Source organism: Solanum pennellii, chromosome 6 (genome assembly GCF_001406875.1).
Source record: "Solanum pennellii chromosome 6, SPENNV200".
Lineage (NCBI taxonomy): Eukaryota > Viridiplantae > Streptophyta > Magnoliopsida > Solanales > Solanaceae > Solanum > Solanum pennellii.
In genome coordinates, this window is record NC_028642.1 from 1,009,922 (window position 1) to 1,030,895 (window position 20,974).

Genomic DNA, 20,974 nt, shown 5'->3' on the forward strand with positions numbered 1-20,974 from the left:
TAATTTTTTTTTGTTTTATTCAGATTATTCATATCTTTGGAATTTGACAAAATGGAAGCAATTTGTATTCAAATTTTCTGCCCAATATTGGAGGCCATTTCTCTTTCCTAACTTACTCCCATTGTTCTAAAATATTTGTCACAAATTTTCTTTTGGAGAATCAAACGATATAAATTTTGATCAATATTTTAAGATTGTAATTGACATGAGAAAAAATATAGTTTGTAGTATCCTACGTGTAATATTGTGTTCACTTATTCAATTTTATATAAATTTAAATGTTTGTTTGTATGTGTACACCAAAAACTTGAAGGGCATAAATGACAGTTAAAGCAAAGTTAAGAACACATTTATGTATTATGCCGTTTTCAAGCTGTTGTCCAATAATTTAGAATGGCTCAATAAGAAGCTGTTGGTCATTCCATAGTCTCTAGGCTTTTTTTTTTAAAAAAAATTAGGGATAGATAACGAGGAGATGATTACATGGTGGAGAATCGAACCCTTACTAACAAACTGAAAGTCCAGGTAGCCAAAAACTAGGCATCGCGGGAACAAAAACAATGTAAAAACTAGGCATTAAGTCACAGTACTGCGTGCATGCCAAAGGCACACAATAGTCTGCATCTCACGAAAAATCACAACAATGTTATTTACAATAGCACACTACATGGAAATAACACGCGAAATATAATTTCATGACACGATATAATCACACACATAGCGTCAGGTTGAAACTTCACGCATAATACAGTACGATATAATCACACGCATACCGTATGAAACTTCACACTTTAAGCATAACCTTAGGATAAGGTTCCCTAATGTTGAAAACATCATTTAGAACTGTTTTTGAGATTAAAGATGCTTTCAGTAAATTCAAGGCCTGCAAAAGTTAATATATAGTTAATAAAGATTAGATATATATAGAGAGATATCTTAATAAATCATGCATGTTTAGTTCCATTGTTTGAATCTTTTGCATAATCCATAGTTACAACACACAAATTCTAGTCAATTCAATTTATCATTTGCTTGCAACCTTTTACGATGTGCAAAAGCCTCGTTACTCTGTACTAACTGATCGAACTCTTTGCAAAAGCCTGATAAAAAATAGTTTTTAAACATCTATCCCATGTCTAGTATTGCATGGTTCCACTCTGCATGAACTCTGAAACTTGAAACACAAAGGATAAAAATGAATTGGATATCTCGCGGTGCTTACACCTATTGCCTATTGATGTTTCTGTTCAAAATCCCAATTAATATGCAAGTAAATCAAGTAGAAGGTGTACATACCTCGTCCTTCCCAACAGTTACAGTGCGTTCCTCGACATCACTGGTTGACACCTTCATTTGATTAAGCTGAGTTATGATTGCGGTAGGGGAAAAAGGAGTCACTAGAAGATTATCCATTATCATAAACGTTGCGGGTCCTTTCAAGTATCCTTCACCCTTTATAGTTTCTCCTGTTGGAGACTTTGGATCCAAAATATTGATGGCTAAATCACTTGCTTCTTCCTCATTTACTATGGATGATCCCTCGGATTTATTAGTGTTCCTTACTAATTCTATATTTCCAGAGTCATCATATCTGTATTTCGGGTACTCCTCTTCCACATCGAGAATATGACTGTCAAAACCAGAGTGTGGAAACAGTTTCGGAGAGAGTAACATATTTTTGCATTCTTCTGATTTGATATAATTTTCCAAACTCAACTCAGCAGCACCCTTATACAAATTATCTATACATCCAAGTCTTGAGTTACCGCCTAGATGCTTTACTACAGCCCCTAACGGAAATACAAGGAAACTGAAAAGGAAGTCTACAAGCTTGAACCCCGCTTCTGCATACAAAACCTTCTTCTTACTTTTGCTGACTATAAGCTTCAGGTTCATACTATTTGTGTTTTGAGACATGGTCTTCTTGTCTAACTTTGCAGTTTGGTTATATTCAAACTTCGATATATCTTTCAACCAACTTCCCTGGCTATTCAGTACCATATTTGTCAAAGCCTTCTTCGAGAGCAATGAGAACTTCAGCAGTTGCAACACCTAAATATGGTCATATGCATCAGTGATGAGGCACGGAAATTGTGGAAACTAGCATATATACCACACGAAGTAAACATGAATTTTTGAAACAAAAAGAAGAGGCAAATAAGAACCCAAGTATTAATATGGTAATGGATGATGGTGCAAATAGAATCAGTTAATAGAAGAAGATAAAGAAACCATGTAGCAGATAACCAAGCAATTAGCAAATTACGTCAAATAAAAAACGTCTTAAACTTTCAATCTTGCTACTGTTCTTCTAATCATTTCCTTTAATGAGAAACTCTTAGCGAAAACCTTAATTCTGAACGAGTTTTCAACAAAAACCTAGAGTAGCAGATGGTAAGGTTTTATGTTTCAATAAGGCATAATACATAGACACGTTAACTTGGCCTGAACTGATAACCAAATACTCCAACTTTGAGGATGCACATGTAGACACCTCAACTCATCTCTATAACGTTGGTTGAACAGTACTCCAACTTACAAAGTAATAGATACCATGTGTGATGTCTTGTGCACTCCCGAAGTTGGAGGTTTTACTTGCCAGTTTAGGCCAAGTTTGAGTACCTATCTATGTATTATGCCTTTCAATCAATGTGATCAGAATTGTTCTTGTGAAAACCAAAAGAAGCAAGAGTGGACAATGTGCTGAAGGAAAGAGCTAAGCACAAACTAAGTTAATCCAATTTTTACCTCCTTTACCTTGCAATTAGTTCTTCCTTGTCATTAACCACACACTCGAATTGAACCTCAATTTCTTATATACACAAAGTTTGTTCGTGATGAAGTATTTTTCGTAAAATATCCCACAAAGTTCAGCCTACACATTTAGCCATAAAATGTAGAGAGTTAAGTAGCTGTGAAGAATCAAGTAAGACGTTCAGCTATCACCCCTCCTCCGGTGTAACTACTCTAGGGTGGATTTTACTGATTGTCTAATCTTCCATGCACCATTCTAATACTCAATTTAATTTTCTCTCGAACCCGACTAATAGTACAACATGAATTTTCAAACTAAATGAAGAAGATAGACCAGATAATAACTTGAAGGAAAAACAATAAATGAAGAATTGGTCTTATGAAACTATTTTTTAACAAGTTGGAGACTCCGAAAAATAAGAATGGTATGCATTGCACAACATATAGGTAAAAGCATTACCTCCTGAGTACCAACTTCTACAGTCTTTGCCTCAATTTCACTCTTGTCACTGACTCCGAGCTTTCCGAACAAAGCAGTTAAACTAGCAGTTGAGGCTGGCATTACCTGTAAATCATCTGTAATCATAAAGCTTGCTGCCCCACCCTTAAAAAAGACTTCAACCACGGTTTCTCCCCCACAACTTCTCTTCTCTTCCTTCTCTTTAATTTTTCTATCACATTGTCTCAATCTAGTACAGCAGAAGCAGCGTGTATTCTGCGCGATACTGAAAATGTTTTTACACCTAGGGTTATAGCTATTACAGTTAAACAACTTCCCTGCATTCTCCGAGTAATCAACATTGAGCTTCAGCTTTTCACACTGAACTTCTGATGCACTCCGCGGCATGATCAACATGGATTTGCAGTAGCTTGTACGCAAGAACCTCGGCTCAAGCGAATAAACACTGGCATAAACACGGCTACTTGATCCCAATTGAACCATATCTTTTTCAAGAAGTCTTAGAATTGTAGCTAACGGGAGTGTCAAGAATGAGAAGAGTGTGTCGATGAATTCATGGTCCGACTCTGCAAAGATTACTCGATTTCTGTTCTTGTCAATCATAATCTTAAGTTTGATAACCTGAAATTCAAGACTCCAAATGTTCATAACTTTAAGAATGCTTACAGTAATTGATATTTGAAACTTTCTCCACCCCATTCTGTTTAGCATTATTTGACTAGACATAAATTGTGACATATAATAAGTTATATATACATAAATTTTCAATCGTAGATACTAGCTCATGAGTTGGGGATTGTCCAAAAACAATTCTGGATATCAAGAGCATGCACAAGATAACATGACAACCTTATGTTACGCGGAAGCGGATCCTGTATTTAAAATTTAACGTTCTTAGCATTGGACTCACTGTATTTTTAAAACTAGTTCTCGAACACGTGCAACGCACGTGTATTTCATACCTTTTTAAACTACAAGAAAACACAGTCAACTATGAACCTGTGTGCTCCAAGCATAGTCCATGTCCACATTTCAAAGTTCAAATATGCAAAGGCATTCACAAATCAACTTGTATCTGAATTTGAATTTTATTGCAACAGAAGCTTTTCATAAATAGATATTATACTAAAAAAAGTGAATATGCTGCTAGCTTAGCAATAATACAAAAAATGTTGGTCAATATTTGTAGCTAAATCAATTATATTGGAATAGATTTATCTGAAGTAAGACTCTTTTTGAAGGAGAAATCTAACCAAAGAAGGCAAATGAAATAATTGGACAAACTCACCTTATGATACACTTTATAAAGTATTTAAGAATGTTAAAAGATTGATCAGAATAAATATTATTGAGAAGATCAAACTATGTACAACCAATAAAACAAAGAAATTTTATATATTAAAATATGAATGAAAATATAAAAAGAAGTTGGAAGATGAAAGAAAAAAAATTTAATAAGTGAAATATATTTTAGAGTTCCTACACACAAGAATTGTAGGAATAGTAAATTAAAGCCTTTCTTAGAAAAGTTAAATTTATACAACAAAATTATGGAAACATGAAAAGACACATGGAAAATTGAAAGGTCAAATACTACTAAAATAAATATAAAAAAAATAGAGATGAAATTTAACTTTAAAAGATACATGCATCTACTTTAATTTCTTGTTTTTAAGGAATATATATATATATATGAAAATTATAAAAGTTTTAATTAGTAGAGGGGCAAAATGGTAATTCAACTTTTCACTTTGGAGCTTCCCACTTATAATAATTTACTAGATTTTGAAAACGTGCGTTGCACGTTTGTCCTTTGTAATTACTACAAAATATATGCATACTTAAAAAATTGAATTTCATAATAGAAAATATATTTATATTGCACGCTATTTAGTATAAATATTCCTAAATTATTTAAATACAGTTACAATATGTATAGATAGTTATATTCATAAAATTAAGTAAGCAAAAGAGAAAGAGTGTAACACCAAATTAGTTAATGAATTCGAAATAAAATGAAATAGAGTAGACTAAAAACAATAAAAAAGCTAATTAATTCTAAAACTATTAAATAACAAAAATTAAAGAGAGAAATAGTTTTAGTTTATAAGAATAGAGGAACTTCCTCAATAACTAACAAAAGTATAAACAGATCTATCTCTTTTTTATTGCATATGTGATGAACAATTACATTCATCAACAATTATTCATCAATAATTATACATTAGAACAACAAAGCGTATGCATCAACAAAAAGTAATTGTGTTGAACAATGTGTCAGTGTAATTACATCCATCAATAATCATTCATTAACAATTATACATCGAAATAACTAAGTGTATGCATTAATATAAAGTGATTTTGAAGATAATTTTTTGGTATTTATAGTTACAAGTTTGGAATTGTAAAATTCATTTAAAAATTTATGATATACATAACGTTATGAGAATTAGATTGTTTAAAGTTGAAAGTATGCAAAGTTTCTTACTAAAATCTAAATATGTGCCATATTAAGATGTATGGTAATTCAAAGGACATTTTTGTTCTTTAGTGTTAAAGGATATTTTGAATATAATTTAATGTGTTTGGTTGTTACGAAACACTTCATCTACCGAACTCTATTTTAAAATAAAAAATAAATTAAACATTTCTTTAATTAATCCTACCTAGAAACATAATGGATTAATACCATATAAGTATTATTTAAGTAATATTTAATTAATTATTTCTTTCATTTAAATTAGTAAAAGGGTAGAATCATAATCCTATTTTAAAGTTAAGATCTTCTCACTTATAAGAAAAATAAGAATAATTTTTGGACTCGCCCTCCGCTCGTTTGCCTATATCAGTCAATACACATTTTTTTTAAAAAGTATAAAGATTATTAATAATATTGTTTTATTTTTAAAAATTAAAAGGAGTATATACTCCTTAAAATGAGTATAAAGAATCTATGCGATTTTTTATCCAAACACTTTTTTTCTAGATAGAATAAATGAAATAATAAGTTCTAAATTTAATCAATAAAAACATAAAGTTGTAGAATATAAAAATATTTAGTAATACCATTTTTCTTCTTCAACGCTTCCTCTTCTTTCGTTATTAGGGTTATTTACAAATATGAAATCACACCATGATTTTATTTTCATACAAGTAGTAAATCATTTATAAATTCTAAAAAAACACATTAAATATAATGCATGCTAATTTTTTTAGATTTAATTATGAGAAAAAACTAATTACATGAATTATTCAATTGTCTTATCTAATAACCTAGAGTGTTCACTACATGATAATCAACTTGTTATAACAAACATAATCTTTAAAAGAAGATTTGTACATCAGACATGGAAATAAAAAAATTTATTTTCTTTTTCATTGCCATTATTCAAGAAAAAGTAGTCAATTTACCTTCCTTCAACCGAAAAATTGAATGTAACAAACAATGAACTAAGTAAAAATATGCAACATTGAAATGAAAAATAATACTTACCAAACAACAAATAAATGTCCATGACGCGTTTAACCTTCTTGAAGAATGCATCGAATGCACTGAAATGATTAAATTCTAATTCAGATATTATATTCTCCAAGAATTTACCGTCAATAAATTAACAAAACAACATACATATTCTTTCTCACACAAGTAGGTTTGTTTTACCTCATGAATGTTGAGCAGACTTTTTGTCCAAATGAAAAACTCTCTAGAATTATTTATCACCTGTTGCGTTAAAAACATAAATTTTTGATGAAAATAATGAAACAAAACATGTAATATTAGTTCTATCTATATACATATATGTCTAAAATTTATTGATCAAAAGAAACATGAAAAATTTGAAGAAAAATTTTGTGAGATAAATCAATTCACATGCTATTGTCATGAGAAGACATCAAAATAATGTATTTTGTTGGAAAAATCATGTATGTAATTTTATCGATGGAACTTTTCAAATTCTTTAACTTAAAATTAAATAAGAGATGTTTTGAAATGTTTGAACTTCATTTGTTTGAATGACTATTTATCTTTCATTATATCTTTATTACTTTAAAGTTTATTATCTAATTATTTATTAAAAATACTTTTACATTTAAAAAAAAAAAATATTTAAGTGAAGGGTAAAATGGTAATTCAACTTTGAGGTTAGGAGCTTCCCACTTATAATAATACTAGTCTCTGGGAATATGCATTGCATGTTTATTCCAAAATATTTAAAACAATTTTTCTATGACAAATGATAAAATTTAAATGACATATATATATATTATTAGACTTTTTTTGTGCTACAAATAAAAATAAAAGCAATACAATAGAAAACAAAAATAACAAGCTCATAAGTTGAGATTAGATATTCTTGCATATTCGATAGTACTTTGCTGACATATATATAGTACTCTAATTAAAGATAAATACATATTGTAATGAAAAATTATTTATCTTGTGAAACTAACGATTATGCAGGAACAATAAAAACTAAATTGATGCATATATTAAATCACATCATGACCAATCCAAATGTGATTAGAACCTTGTATAGATCCAAATATATGAAAATTAAGAAAGTAAGCAAAAAAAGAAGGTAGGGTGGTTGTAAGGGATGGGGTTGATAAGTACTTGAAGCTGAAGATGGTGGAGAAAAAAATTCAAGAAACTGTGAATATTTTAACCAAATGAAATAGCAAAAAGACTCATTTATAACGTGATATTAAGAGTAGTAGAAAAGACTCAATTTATTATGAGATGTTAGGAGAAATAGAAGAGATTCACATTATTATAAGATGTTTGGAGTAGTTGAAACGACCTAAATTATTATGAGATGTTTTTTTTTCATTTTTTAAAATACGGTTTTTAATTTCTGAACTAATGCATTATACCTACATCCAAAGAGAATGCTAAAAGCCTAAAGCATTGTCATATTAAAAGTAAATAAACTATTAGTCAAATGAAACTGGACTATACTTAATTTAATTTACTCAAATTCATCATTTTTGGATTTTTAAAGGAATAATTAAATTGATTTTTTATATATATTTTTTGATATATTAATTAAGTCTAGGGGTAAAATGATAATTTAAATTTTTATTTTGAAGTTTTTCATGTTTAGTTTATATATATGTTATACAATGAAAACAATAAAAAAGCCTAAACATTAAACAAAACAAATAAAAAGAGATAAAGAGAAGAGAGCACAGAGAGTTCTACATTTTTTTCAACTATTTTGAGTGTGTACAATCTTGTGTTAAATACCACTATTTATAGATAGGTCGAAGAACACAAGAGTTGTCATGGCTCATGTATATGACATTAACTCATATGAGATCATGAATGAGAGGTAGGAGTAAAAATCATAATGAAAATAATTAGTGAAAATTATTATATTTACATAAAGGAGAGTTAGTGGAACATTAATACAAATATTTATATATAAAAAAAACTATATATAATATAGATCCGATTTTTCTTATATATATTATTTACATAAAGGAGAGTTAGTGGAACACTCATACAAATATTTATATATAAAAAAAACTATATATAATATAGATCCGATATTTTTCTTTTTGGGAGGACAAACACAACCATTCATATTTCCAATTGGAATACAAAAGGAACAAAAAATTCATAATTTACTCCAACATGAAATCAATACAAAGATATTTCATAGACATTATGGTGGTTGTATCATGACTAATGTGATGAGTTACTATTTAATATCGAATTTATTAAATAGTTAAAGATTGTAATTTAATATAGAAGTAAAATTGTCATCTATATTTTGTCTAACATTCTTTCTACTTTTAAGCGTATGTTATTCTTACGAAGTAAATATAAACTTCTTAAAATCCACAAAAACATTATAAAAAATTCTTCAATCATTAAAGGAATAAATTCAAGTTCCTAACAGTAATGGAGGTAAACACTAAATATCTATTTGCTTATAATTATCATGAAAAATAGAAGCAACAAAGTAATTCAACTGCCTGCAAAAGCACCATATATTTATCCCTGAAAATAAAAATCTACCTCATAAGAGGTGACAACAAAATTTTTATAGTTTAACTTTACGTGAAAGATCAAATCCTTAGATAACAATTAAAGAATTGAGCATGATTTATATGATAAATAAACAATTAAAACATTAGACGGAATACAAAATACGAAAGAACGTACCATAAGAACTTTATGTAAAAAAGGAGAGGAAGATGAGAGTCTTACATTGTCTAAACCAAATTCAACTACACAATATTATCGGTAAAAGAATACCTGAAAAAGAAAAGACACAAATTAGGGATGAAGAAATATAAATTTGTGGGGATTGTAATATATAACAGTTTCTTTTAATACTTTTCATTTGAAATGTTTGAACTTCCACCTATCAAATTAATGTAACCTATTTCATTCATTTGAATGACTTTTTATCTTCCATTATATCTTAATTACAATAATTTAAATTGAATACTTAAAATTGATTATTTAATTAGTTATTAGAATATAATTTTACATTTTGTACATTAAAAAAAATATTTAAGTGAAGGACAAAATGGTAATTCAACTTTGAGGTTAGAGCTTCACATTTTTAGTAATATATGATATGATATGATATGATGATTATGGGTTCAAACCTATTATTTTTTACACATAAATTTATACTCCACATATTTGAACCTAGTGCTAGCATGCTGCATCCGCCAATCTTTGACCAAATTCAACCCAAAAGTTAGCTCATGAGGTGAAAATTGTTCGAAATCATATAAGCAGTCAACCAGAGTAATGAACGGTGCCAATTGAGCATCCTTCATCGAAATTTATTAAATCTTGAACACCCTAACGAAATTTCTGACTTCGTCACTATGGGTCAACAACAGCACACCCCTTCCCCCACAAGTTCCCTTGGATACTTGGGTCTAAATCAGTATAAAATCTAGGTTAGGATTGTTCAAAATAATACAGTGATAACAACTTAACAACATCAATCAATGAGTAAAACTTGATAGTTAACACAATATATGAATGTCAATTAATAAATCTATCAATTTGTGTAGAAAATGGGAAAGAGGTTATACAAATTAGAATACCTTAGGGCGTTCATCGGATTTAGGGCGTCCAGCAGACATTTTAACTCAGAATTTGAGACTCAAGATTGGAAAATTGTGAGTGAACAGAGTGATTCCACTTTACTGATTTTATGTAATGAAAAAGGAAGACTTGCTACGTTTTTCCATGTCAAGATTCCATCAACTAAAGTCTCTATATATGATTATATATAATATTTTTTCGTTTTAGTTGTTTGTCTTACTTTTTTTTTCTAATGTGTCTTAAAAACAAAAGTGTATTTTAATGGTTCATTGATTTTAACTTTTCCGTATGACATGTTTAATTAAGATTAGAAGATTGAAAAAATATTTTGATATATTATAGTATCTTTAATTTAATATTACAAGATTTAAAAAATTATCTATCTTTTTAAATCGATATAATATATAAATGTGCTTTTTAATTTGATCTATTTTATTTTTATATCCTCCAATTTTGGATATATACAGGTAGACACTTAAGCTTATATAACATAGAACAAATAAACACACAAGTCTTATATGACACAATACATGTAGTACACTACGTAAGATAAAAAATAAAATATAGGATATTATGTAAAACACATGTGTATCTATTTATTAAACTTTATACAAGTTTAAATGTCTATTATGTATATCCAAAATTAAAGAAAATAAATTTAATTTATAGCCAAATTAAAAGATATATTTATATTTATGCCTTTTAAATTTTGAGCTAAAGTGAAACATCGCGATCAAATTAAAAAGGAGAGTAATTTTTGTTTGTTGTTTGTTGTGTAGGGCCTCTTTGAACTTGGCGCTAATGACATTATCATTTAACTTTGTGTAGGGCCTCTTTGAACTTGGCACTAATGACATTAACATTTAACATACTTTTTTAATTATCTATTTAGATGTATTAAAAAAAGCATAATACATATATATGCTATTTAATTTGACTTCATATCATATTTATATTCTCAAACTTTGAATGTTCACAAAAAAATATTCAAATTTGTATAAAATTGAACAAGTAGACATATTAATCTTATGGACACAAAACACATAGGAAGCAAATTATCAAGTAGAATGTCACATATGACTTTTGTGTCTATTTGTTTAATTTTATACAAGTTTAAGTGTCTAATTGTGCACCCAAAGTTGGATGATATAAATATAAAAGGGCAAGTACCTCCAACCTATGTCCGAAATCTCAGAATTTGTTACCAAAAAAAGAAAGATATCATTATTTTTTAACATACTAAAAAAGAAAGGAGATCATTTTTTTTAAACAGAGAGAGTAATATTTTACCTACAATATTTTACCTTTTTGAACATTTTTACCCATTTTAACTAAAAATGAAAAAAAGATTTATTTTAGAATTAAAATATTGGCCATATTTTCTGACCATTTAGCATTATGACGTGAAATATATAGTATAACAAGAGTTTGTAGAAAATTAATAAACATTCACAAACTAAACCATAGAATATGTAACTTCCTCAAATTTTATTACCCATACACTTGTTTGGACTTAGATTTTCCCACCATTTTCCAACAAATTTCAAATTTTCAAACACCACAAAACCCCAATCACCACCTTCCCTTATAAACAAACTCATTTGCTTCATTTTTTTTCTTTCATTTCTCATACAATTCCTAAAATTGATCATTCGCTCTCATTTCATTCTCGTCCTTCCTCCCTCGACGATACCCTTTACCTACAAAAAGAAAAGAAAATGCGTGAAATTCTCCATATACAAGGTGGCCAATGTGGCAACCAAATCGGGGCTAAGTTTTGGGAGGTGGTATGCGCCGAGCATGGGATTGATGCAACCGGCGCGTACCATGGGGAGTCAGATATTCAACTCGAGAGAGTGAATGTATATTATAATGAGGCGAGTTGTGGGCGCTTCGTACCTCGTGCTGTTCTTATGGATTTAGAGCCCGGTACTATGGACAGTGTTAGATCTGGAACTTATGGTCAGATTTTTAGACCTGATAACTTTGTATTCGGTCAATCTGGTGCCGGTAATAATTGGGCTAAAGGTCATTATACTGAAGGTGCTGAGTTGATTGATTCCGTTCTCGATGTTGTTAGGAAAGAAGCTGAGAATTGTGATTGTCTACAAGGTATTTTGTTTAAATGTTTGATTAATTGATTTGAGAAGGTGTAATTGTGATGCTGATACGGTGTTTATGCTTATGTGTATTTTTCATTTGTTAATTCGTGCTAATTGTTTTTGATGCTATAAGTTTATGATTTTACGCGTTTGAGAAGCTCCAAATTATCTTTGCCTACAAGGTGTTTGTTTAAATGTTTATGTGTTTGTTTTATTAAGAAACTGACAATTTGTTTAAATGTTTAGGTATGATGTTGATTTGTTAACTTGTGCTGATTGTTTTTTTTTTATATTGAAAGTTCTGTGGGTTTTTATCATTGAGAAGCTGAAATCACAAACGTTTGAACATAAATCGTAATGCTGCCAAGGTGTTTGTTTGAATGCGTATGCATGACATGATGTATTTTTGTTAATTTGAGAAGCATAAAATCGTGATCGCTTACATTTATGTTTAAATGTTTGTAATTGCCTACATAGTGCTGTTTAAATGCTTGTGTGTATACTGATTTGTTTATCTTGTGGGATTACGTTTGATATGGTATATTCAATAATTTTACCGTTTCATATATGCTTATGAGAGAATTTATAGTTTTAGAGAATCTCGACTTGCTTTATAACTTGAACATCGAATGAATCAATGGTTGGTACACCACAGTGGGTGCTATGTTGATTGAATCTATTCTTGAGGTTGTGCACAAGTAACCTGAAAATTGCTATTGCCTAAAGGTGTTCTCGAAATGTTTGTACATATTATAAACTTGTGGAATTGGTTCTACTATCAGCCTATCACAACTTCTAATGTTTATCGATTTCATTTGCCTGTGATTTTATTTTTTGGGGTATATACATAATCATACATGCACCATTGTTGCTTATATGTGTGACTATACGCAGGGTTTCAGGTGTGTCATTCCCTGGGAGGAGGGACTGGGTCTGGAATGGGGACACTTCTCATTTCAAAGATTCGAGAGGAATACCCAGATAGGATGATGCTGACATTCTCTGTCTTCCCATCGCCAAAGGTTTCAGACACAGTTGTAGAGCCTTACAATGCTACATTGTCTGTTCATCAGCTTGTAGAGAATGCAGATGAGTGCATGGTTCTTGACAACGAGGCTTTATATGACATTTGTTTCCGAACCCTCAAACTAACAACTCCTAGCTGTAAGTATCCTCTATTCATATTCAATGACATAACTCATATACTTATGTGTCTAGTTCAACAAGCAACGATTTTGAGCTGTGGTGATGGAGTCTTCTAATATGTTATTTGATGTTAGATAATTGAAACTAATATTCTGATTAGCGCCAGTGGCCTCCCATTTTTTGCAGCCATTTCATTTTCTTAAAGCTTATCTTAATCAAACTTCATGAAACGTGTTTCATCAACTGTTTAGTTATTAAAACTTTTCCTCAATTTTCATTCATAGTCTAACTTTATATAGTGAATTTTTGCTTAGCTGACCATAACTCATTTGGGATTGAGGGTTGGTTGGTTGTGCTTGCTTAGCAATAATTAATACGAATATGCTTCATGCTGTGAATCACTTATTCTGCATCTTAGAAAGTTATCCGTTTGCTGATGGTGCTTTTGTTTTCTAACAGTTGGTGATTTGAATCACTTAATATCTGCAACCATGTCCGGAGTTACTTGTTGTCTCAGATTCCCTGGACAGCTTAACTCTGATCTGAGGAAACTTGCTGTGAATCTCATTCCTTTCCCCCGTCTTCACTTCTTCATGGTTGGGTTTGCTCCACTTACCTCACGTGGTTCACAACAGTACCGCGCTTTATCTGTTCCTGAGCTTACTCAACAAATGTGGGATGCAAAGAACATGATGTGTGCTGCTGACCCTAGGCATGGCCGCTATTTGACAGCATCAGCAATGTTTAGGGGGAAAATGAGCACCAAGGAAGTTGATGAGCAGATGCTTAATGTGCAGAACAAAAATTCTTCATACTTCGTTGAGTGGATTCCCAACAACGTTAAGTCAACAGTCTGTGATATTCCACCAACTGGTCTAAAGATGGCATCGACTTTCATTGGAAATTCAACCTCAATACAAGAGATGTTCCGTCGTGTCAGTGAGCAATTCACAGCCATGTTTAGGAGGAAGGCTTTCTTGCATTGGTACACAGGGGAAGGAATGGATGAGATGGAGTTCACTGAGGCAGAGAGCAACATGAATGATCTGGTCTCTGAGTACCAACAGTACCAAGATGCAGTAGCAGATGAGGATGAAGGATACGAGGACGAAGATGAAGCATATCATGACTAGTATGCTTATGCCGGGAAATCTTATCTTATATTTTAAGTAATAGTTCGTTTCAACTGTGCATGAACTTTTTAGTAGTGAAGAGAAAGCGACTAACCTGTATTTTTGTCGAACTTGTCACTACCCCTTAATTGCATATTGAATATTTGTTGCTTTTGCTAAGCAATCTGTGATTGAGTAATGATAAAACATGCTGTAGTTGGTATATACTCATACTACTTACATTATGTCCAGTAAAATGAACCTGTGCTTATTACTACAGCAGCAAATACCTATGATATTGGATGCAGAAACCATAACTTTTAGTATCTTGTTATTAGCATTTATATTATTTTTTTTTAAAAACATTTCTTTCAAATTGTGTAATGCTGGCTTGAAGGATTGCTGGCCTAGGATCTCAACCCTCAAAACCTGGCTATTAAAATGTTGATTGCAAATTAAACATAAAAATCTGAGCACCTTGTTATAAACACAGAGAGAAATATTAAGAACGCTACCTAAACTCTGTGTGAATTATTAGTTTCATTCTTAAACTACTGACAACCTTAAAAACACCCAGATCCCTTGACTAAATGAACTTTTAACACGTCCTTGATTTTGCAACATGCGTGAAACATATCCCTAGATTCTCTTCAGGTTTAGGGGTGTTTAAAACACTTCTCTCACTTTTTCGTTTAGGAACTTTGTACTCTTACAAGGGTTTGAAACTACTTGTTATATCATGTGGCAAATCCAGTGTGTATCTAAGTTTACTTATTCAATTATAGAGGTGTTTTTGAGGTTGTCAATAGGTCAGGAACAAAATTAATAATTGTGTTCCCTTGTTGGATAAACACCATCTACGCTATGCTCATCTTTCTTTCTTTCTTAACCAGAGGTCTTAAGTTTGAGCATGATAAAATAACTTTAGGTAGATAGTGTTTTACTCCCAAAGTGAAACTTCCGAATATATTGGATTATACGACTACGTCCCAAAACAGGTATCGAAACACCTGCGAAAATCGATTGAGTGCACAAGTGTACAAGTTACAACTAGTCATGGCTTTGGTTTCTATGTCAAAATTAACAATTGGTTACTGAGGAATCCCTATCCATGGAGCTTGATTCTTCTAAGAAAAAAATTAAAAATTAAATATATATGAGATTCCAGAATACATTGAATAAATAAAGATCATATAAATAATAAAAGAAAGACACATTGCAATTTGTAATTTCCGCAAAATTGTCCACATTGAAACAATATAAAATAGCAAATCCAAATCACCATTCTGCAGGCTCTATTATATTATAAATTATAATAATACATTAACAATTATGAACAAGAAAATGGTCTACATTCGGCAGAAAATTAAATTAGACTAATATACTATGGGTGAATTGGTAAACAAAAATTTGTATCAACTTTTTATTATACATCATATATATATCCTATTTTTTATCGTTCACTAATAAAGTATATGCACTTAATAATAACCAACGAGATGACTTAATTGGTTTGGTGGATAGTTACGTACCCACAGTAACGACCCGAAATCAATCCCTCCTCAATGTCTTCTGAGTCGAGCCTGCTGTTACACAATTGGATAATAATATTGAACGGATTGTTGTTAACCTAAACACTACAATCTATGCATTATGATTTCGATATTACAATTCATGCTTATGATTTCCATATAACGTATGCCAACCAAACAACCTCCCTTAACCATCAATCGATACTGCTCGTGCAAAATCCTACGTACATCATTGGTAATATCAAAATTATGTACTTGAAAAATATTTAGTCTATCAATAAGAAATACCTTCTAGTGGTTAAGTGGCATTTCTTATTGGACTCATCCAAATTTTTCCTATATAAACAAACCCTCTTTTCTTCCATATATCTCATAAACAAATTCTCTTCTTACTATTCTAAGAAGAAGGGATATTATTCTTGTTTTACCAAATATGGAGCTCATTATTTTCCTTGTTTTTTCATTTGTCATTCATGGAGCTCTTGCCAATAATGGTATGTACTCTTCTTTTATATATGTAGTATTTAAACGTACGTAAATACTAGTTTAGGAAACTTATGAGTTTCTCCTTAGCGAAAGCAAATGAACTTTCTTTTTATCTATGTTTATCTAATTCATGTTATAGACCTTTGGTAACGATTTGCTAGTGACGATACCTTGATACATTTATTATTTGAAAATACAGGTGAAATTGTGTGTGAAGATTTGTCAGTAGGATTGTGTGCCTACTCAGTTGCTTCGTCAGGGAAGCGTTGCTCTTTGGAGAGTTATGAATCAATCGAGGGAACAAGAGGGTACCAATGCAAGACCTCGGATGTGTTAGTGTCCAATATTGACATAACAAATTCGATTGAAAGTGACGAGTGCATTAGTGCTTGTGGAGCTGATAGAAACTCTCTTGGCATTTCTTCTGATTCACTTCTTGAATCAACATTCACTTCTAAGCTGTGTTCTCAACAATGCAACCAAAAGTGCCCTAACATTGTTGATCTTTACTACAATCTGGCTTTGGGAGAAGGTATTACATTTCATACTTCAAACGTCCTTAACTTTTATAGTGGCATCGTGAAAGAATTTATACACTATCAGGTCAACGAAAAAAAATGATTTTTTAGCGGGCCAAATATAAAAGGAGCTCTTATTACAAAATCGTGTCATTTATAAGTAGTAATTGTAACTTGATGAAATGATCAACATTAATATGGATGATGTAAGAGATTTTTTTTTTTTTTTACAGTGTCAGTGTGTATAAGGTAAATCGTCTATTTTTAGTAATTAAGCTATGGATTTTTATGTGTCAAAAACTTATCATATATTGTGACAGGGGTGTATTTGCCAGCATTTTGCAAGGGAAGAAATTTGAACAGACGCCGTGAAATGAGCCAAATCCAAAGTTCAGGTGTGGCATGGGGACCGTCAGCTGCCTCGAGTGGATATGGTCGACAGTTGAGTGAAGGGCCTGCAGCAAGCGTTGCACTCACATTCGAGGCTGATGCACCGTGGTGATCATGAAGATTTTCCAATTGCACTAAAGAGTTCATAGGTTGCTCTGTTTAGACATTGCCCCCTGTTTGTTGTTTGCTTTTACTAAATAATCTATAGACGTTTGAGGATTACTTCAGTTGTCGTTTCAATTCATTATATGAATTTGTCATTTCATTCAGAAAAAAAAGGCAATAGAATGCCTAGTGCCTAAATTGTTGACTTGGTTTACTTTCCTTATTTGCAAATTACAATTGGAGATTATCATACAATGTGAAAGTCATAAAAAAAGGCTTGACTACTAAAAATATTGAAGTGTTGCAATTACAGAACAATTTTCTTGAAGGAGAGATCCCTCGAGAAATCAGTGATCTTCGTTACTTGACTGTCCTAGACCTGCAATTTAATCAGCTTACTGGATCTGTTGGTAATTTCTCCAACGCCTTGTAAACTTTTGAAGTACAAGGTTGTAAACTGAAGGGTGCCATTCCGAGTAGAAATTAGTAATCTTACTGGAATGACAACCATGAGTCTGTCTTACAATGAGTTGACTGGACGTATTCCAAATACTGTACATGACATGTCGATGCTTCAAGAACTTTATTTATTTAACAACAAGATAGAAGGAACCATACCAGATGTTATCTGTCATTTAAAGAGTCTAGGCGCATTAGTCTTACAAAGAAGTCGAGAAGAAAAATAGTGCTTACAGGTCTATATATTCTATTAGGGACTGGATCACTCTTCTCGTTGGCTGTTGGATTTGCGGTGTTAAGATTGAGAAACACAAAGAAGAGTGCAAGTCAAGTTCTCTTATTATCATTACCCTCTATTAGTTTTATGAATTCCCAAAATTCATTATTTTCATATATCAGATTAGTCATCAAATTAATGTATCTCGCGCATCAAATGTAATGTATATTACTTAACAATTAATGTATCTCGTGTATTAGATTAATGTATTAGCGCTGATATTATTACATCATTTGAAGGATCTTTGTCATTATAAACTTATAAGGAACAAATGGTAATTTTACCGTAAATTTGCCCTACATTATAGGAATCCTATTTGTAAACTGACTTAAAAAAGAAACCTGTTTTAGGTTTCCCTTAAAGCCAAAATAATATAATATTATGTTATAGGAATCCTATTTGTAAACGAACTTAAGAAAACAAAACTATTTAGATTTTCCTAAAAGCCAAAATATTCCATATCTATATCATAAAAAAAAATATCAATGTAAAAAAATATATAAAATATCAATATTTAATATACATACATATATATATATATACTAGTTTCTGAGCACGTGCTTCGCACGTATGTTTCATGTGAATTTTTATAGATACGTTAGAATGACCAAAATTTTATGGAAATATATATGTAAATTGTAATGAATAATAAAATGTAGCAATTACAAAATAAGAATAAAGACTTACGGCAATGAAACATTCATAGAAAACTAAATTAAGAAGTCTAACAGAGAGAAAAAAAGATAAAAAGAAACAGAATATTTAAGAAAAAAATACAATATAGACGTTATTCTTATAAGATTGATGTATATATCGATGAAAAAATAAGTACAAAATTAGTACATAACTGTTTGAGTTCTTATTGACTCCTTTCGTATCCTATCAAAATTCAAGAGTCTTCATCATCTACTTTACTATAGAATAAAAATAATAGCCTAATAATCTTGGTAGGGATTTCATGAGATAAAGAAGTTGAATTTATATAAATAGAATTGAAGGAATATCAAAAGATATCTTAAAGCTTTAGTTTAAATATTTGGAGGTTATGAATATGAAAAGATGAGAGTTATGAATATTAAGAGTATAAAAGTTGAATAAGTAATTAAAAAATAATAATAAATAAATGAAGAATATGGAAAAAAAAGTAAAGTTAGCAAATCATGTAGAAAGAACAACTAAAGTTCTTATCATGTAATTAAGCATCAATGAATTTGAATTTGTGAAGCTAGATTATATACATCTCAAAAAGATTTAAAAAAATAATTATTAGATACATATAGATTATAGATGATTTAGATACTTAATTAGATATTAATCTTAGGAAGTCTAAAAGTCATCAACATTTAATTAAATTTATACAATAAAATATTGAAGTATTTTATAACAATTTAATTTATAGAAGGGATAAAATCGTAATTCAAAACGAAAAATATGAACACCACTTTCTTGAAAACATCGAATTTTAAATACATGCAATTTTAAAATAATATATCACTATTTTATTTATTAAAATAGTTTACATTAAAAATATTTGTTTATTATATTATATATTAAAATTTCATAAGAAGAAAATGTAAAAGAGACGATGTAATTAAAACTAATTTTTGCGAAAACAAGAACTACATACACATTACACTCTCCAGATTTCTATTTTTTTTTTTACTGCATCCAGATTTTGATTGAGACCATGCACTATCATGCATAAAATAAAATAAATAAACATGAAAGCAGTTTTTAAAAACTACACAGTACACACGTGTATATTTTTAGAAAAAGTAGAATTATTTAATTTAAAAAGAAAACTGAAATTGGAATATCAGAATTAAAACTGTGTATTTCTTTTACAAAAAACGAAAGATGTGGATCAATATAAAATATAACTCAACATATGTTTTTTTTTTTCATTTTATTATAATATGTGTGACACAATCTCCGTATTTATAACAAAATAAATGTAGATAATAATATATATGTATATAAAAGAAATTGAAATTATTACACAAATAGGGTCAATATCAAATTGTAATTTAATTAAAATCTAATAATAATAAAAAAAAACTATAGATTACTGCAAACAAAAGAAAATGAAAAATAGTACCCCACTTTCTTAAAAACATGGCATTTTAAAATAAAATAATAAGTAATAAATTACTATTTTATTTTTAAAATGTTTTTACAATTACTAAATATTATCATATTTATGGAAAAAAATTACAATTAAAATTTATTATTTGTAATTATATTAATGATAATGATTAATGATTAAAACCAAAGCACATGCAGAGAAAAGAAAGAACAAGTGCAACAGTTGAACAAGAAATGGAACATAGAAGAACTCATTTTGCTTGAACTCAAGCTTTGTTGTTGTATTATTATTTACAAGCAGACTTAGAGTTATATATAACATCAGCGTTAACTTCTAACTCCTACGATAACTCTAACAAATAAGACTCCTAGCTTAATAAACAACTAACCTGATTATCCTTCCTAAAATATAGAAACTGTTATTTGACGCAGTAAACTGTAGAAGTAAAACAGTAAAAGAAAATTCTAAC

At 30.1% G+C, this 20,974-nt stretch overlaps 3 protein-coding genes across 6 annotated transcripts; 2 read left to right on the forward strand and 1 right to left on the reverse strand.

Moving 5' to 3' along the window:
* Nucleotides 1–550: 550 nt before the first annotated feature.
* Nucleotides 551–10,484, reverse strand: LOC107023792. 4 transcript variants are annotated; one of them, XM_015224599.2, is made up of 7 exons: nt 10,292–10,445; nt 9,432–9,479; nt 6,876–6,935; nt 6,708–6,766; nt 3,215–3,835; nt 1,297–2,052; nt 551–883 (listed from the first exon to the last, which is right to left on the reverse strand). In XM_015224599.2, the coding sequence occupies exons 4-7, from the start codon at nt 6,756–6,758 to the stop codon at nt 785–787; spliced, it is 1,527 nt and encodes a 508-aa protein (XP_015080085.1). In that variant the 5' UTR covers nt 6,759–6,766; nt 6,876–6,935; nt 9,432–9,479; nt 10,292–10,445; the 3' UTR covers nt 551–784. The 4 variants fall into 4 exon arrangements, with proteins under 4 accessions (XP_015080085.1, XP_027773745.1, XP_015080086.1 ...); XM_015224600.2 differs by lacking the exon at nt 551–883 and adding an exon at nt 959–1,168; XM_027917945.1 differs by lacking the exon at nt 551–883 and adding an exon at nt 959–1,174.
* Nucleotides 10,485–11,921: 1,437 nt separating this feature from the next.
* LOC107023914 (tubulin beta-8 chain-like) lies at nt 11,922–14,909 on the forward strand. The gene is made up of 3 exons (XM_015224757.2): nt 11,922–12,404; nt 13,289–13,558; nt 14,000–14,909. Exons 1-3 carry the CDS (start codon nt 12,011–12,013, stop codon nt 14,671–14,673), a joined length of 1,338 nt encoding a protein of 445 aa, XP_015080243.1. The 5' UTR covers nt 11,922–12,010; the 3' UTR covers nt 14,674–14,909.
* Nucleotides 14,910–15,391: 482 nt separating this feature from the next.
* On the forward strand, nt 15,392–17,690 carry LOC107021937. The gene is made up of 3 exons (XM_015222650.1): nt 15,392–15,461; nt 16,870–17,202; nt 17,509–17,690. The coding sequence occupies exons 1-3, from the start codon at nt 15,392–15,394 to the stop codon at nt 17,688–17,690; spliced, it is 585 nt and encodes a 194-aa protein (XP_015078136.1).
* The last annotated feature ends 3,284 nt before the right edge of the window (nt 17,691–20,974 follow it).

What these genes read in the sequence shown, in the direction of transcription:
- LOC107023792 (XM_015224599.2), bottom strand. Translation starts at nt 6,758, where the DNA reads ATGCATTCTTCAAGAAGGTTAAACGCGTCATGGACATTTATTTGTTGT. An exon ending in TAGAAGTTGGTACTCAGGAG is followed by an intron (nt 2,053 to 3,214) that starts GTAATGCTTTTA and finishes GACCATATTTAG; the next exon opens with GTGTTGCAACTGCTGAAGTT. An exon ending in TAACTGTTGGGAAGGACGAG is followed by an intron (nt 884 to 1,296) that starts GTATGTACACCT and finishes TAACTTTTGCAG; the next exon opens with GCCTTGAATTTACTGAAAGC.
- LOC107023914 (XM_015224757.2), top strand. Translation starts at nt 12,011, where the DNA reads ATGCGTGAAATTCTCCATATACAAGGTGGCCAATGTGGCAACCAAATC. An exon ending in GAATTGTGATTGTCTACAAG is followed by an intron (nt 12,405 to 13,288) that starts GTATTTTGTTTA and finishes GACTATACGCAG; the next exon opens with GGTTTCAGGTGTGTCATTCC. An exon ending in CAAACTAACAACTCCTAGCT is followed by an intron (nt 13,559 to 13,999) that starts GTAAGTATCCTC and finishes GTTTTCTAACAG; the next exon opens with TTGGTGATTTGAATCACTTA.
- LOC107021937 (XM_015222650.1), top strand. Translation starts at nt 15,392, where the DNA reads ATGTGGCAAATCCAGTGTGTATCTAAGTTTACTTATTCAATTATAGAG. An exon ending in GTTTTTGAGGTTGTCAATAG is followed by an intron (nt 15,462 to 16,869) that starts GTCAGGAACAAA and finishes TTGAAAATACAG; the next exon opens with GTGAAATTGTGTGTGAAGAT. An exon ending in CAATCTGGCTTTGGGAGAAG is followed by an intron (nt 17,203 to 17,508) that starts GTATTACATTTC and finishes ATATTGTGACAG; the next exon opens with GGGTGTATTTGCCAGCATTT.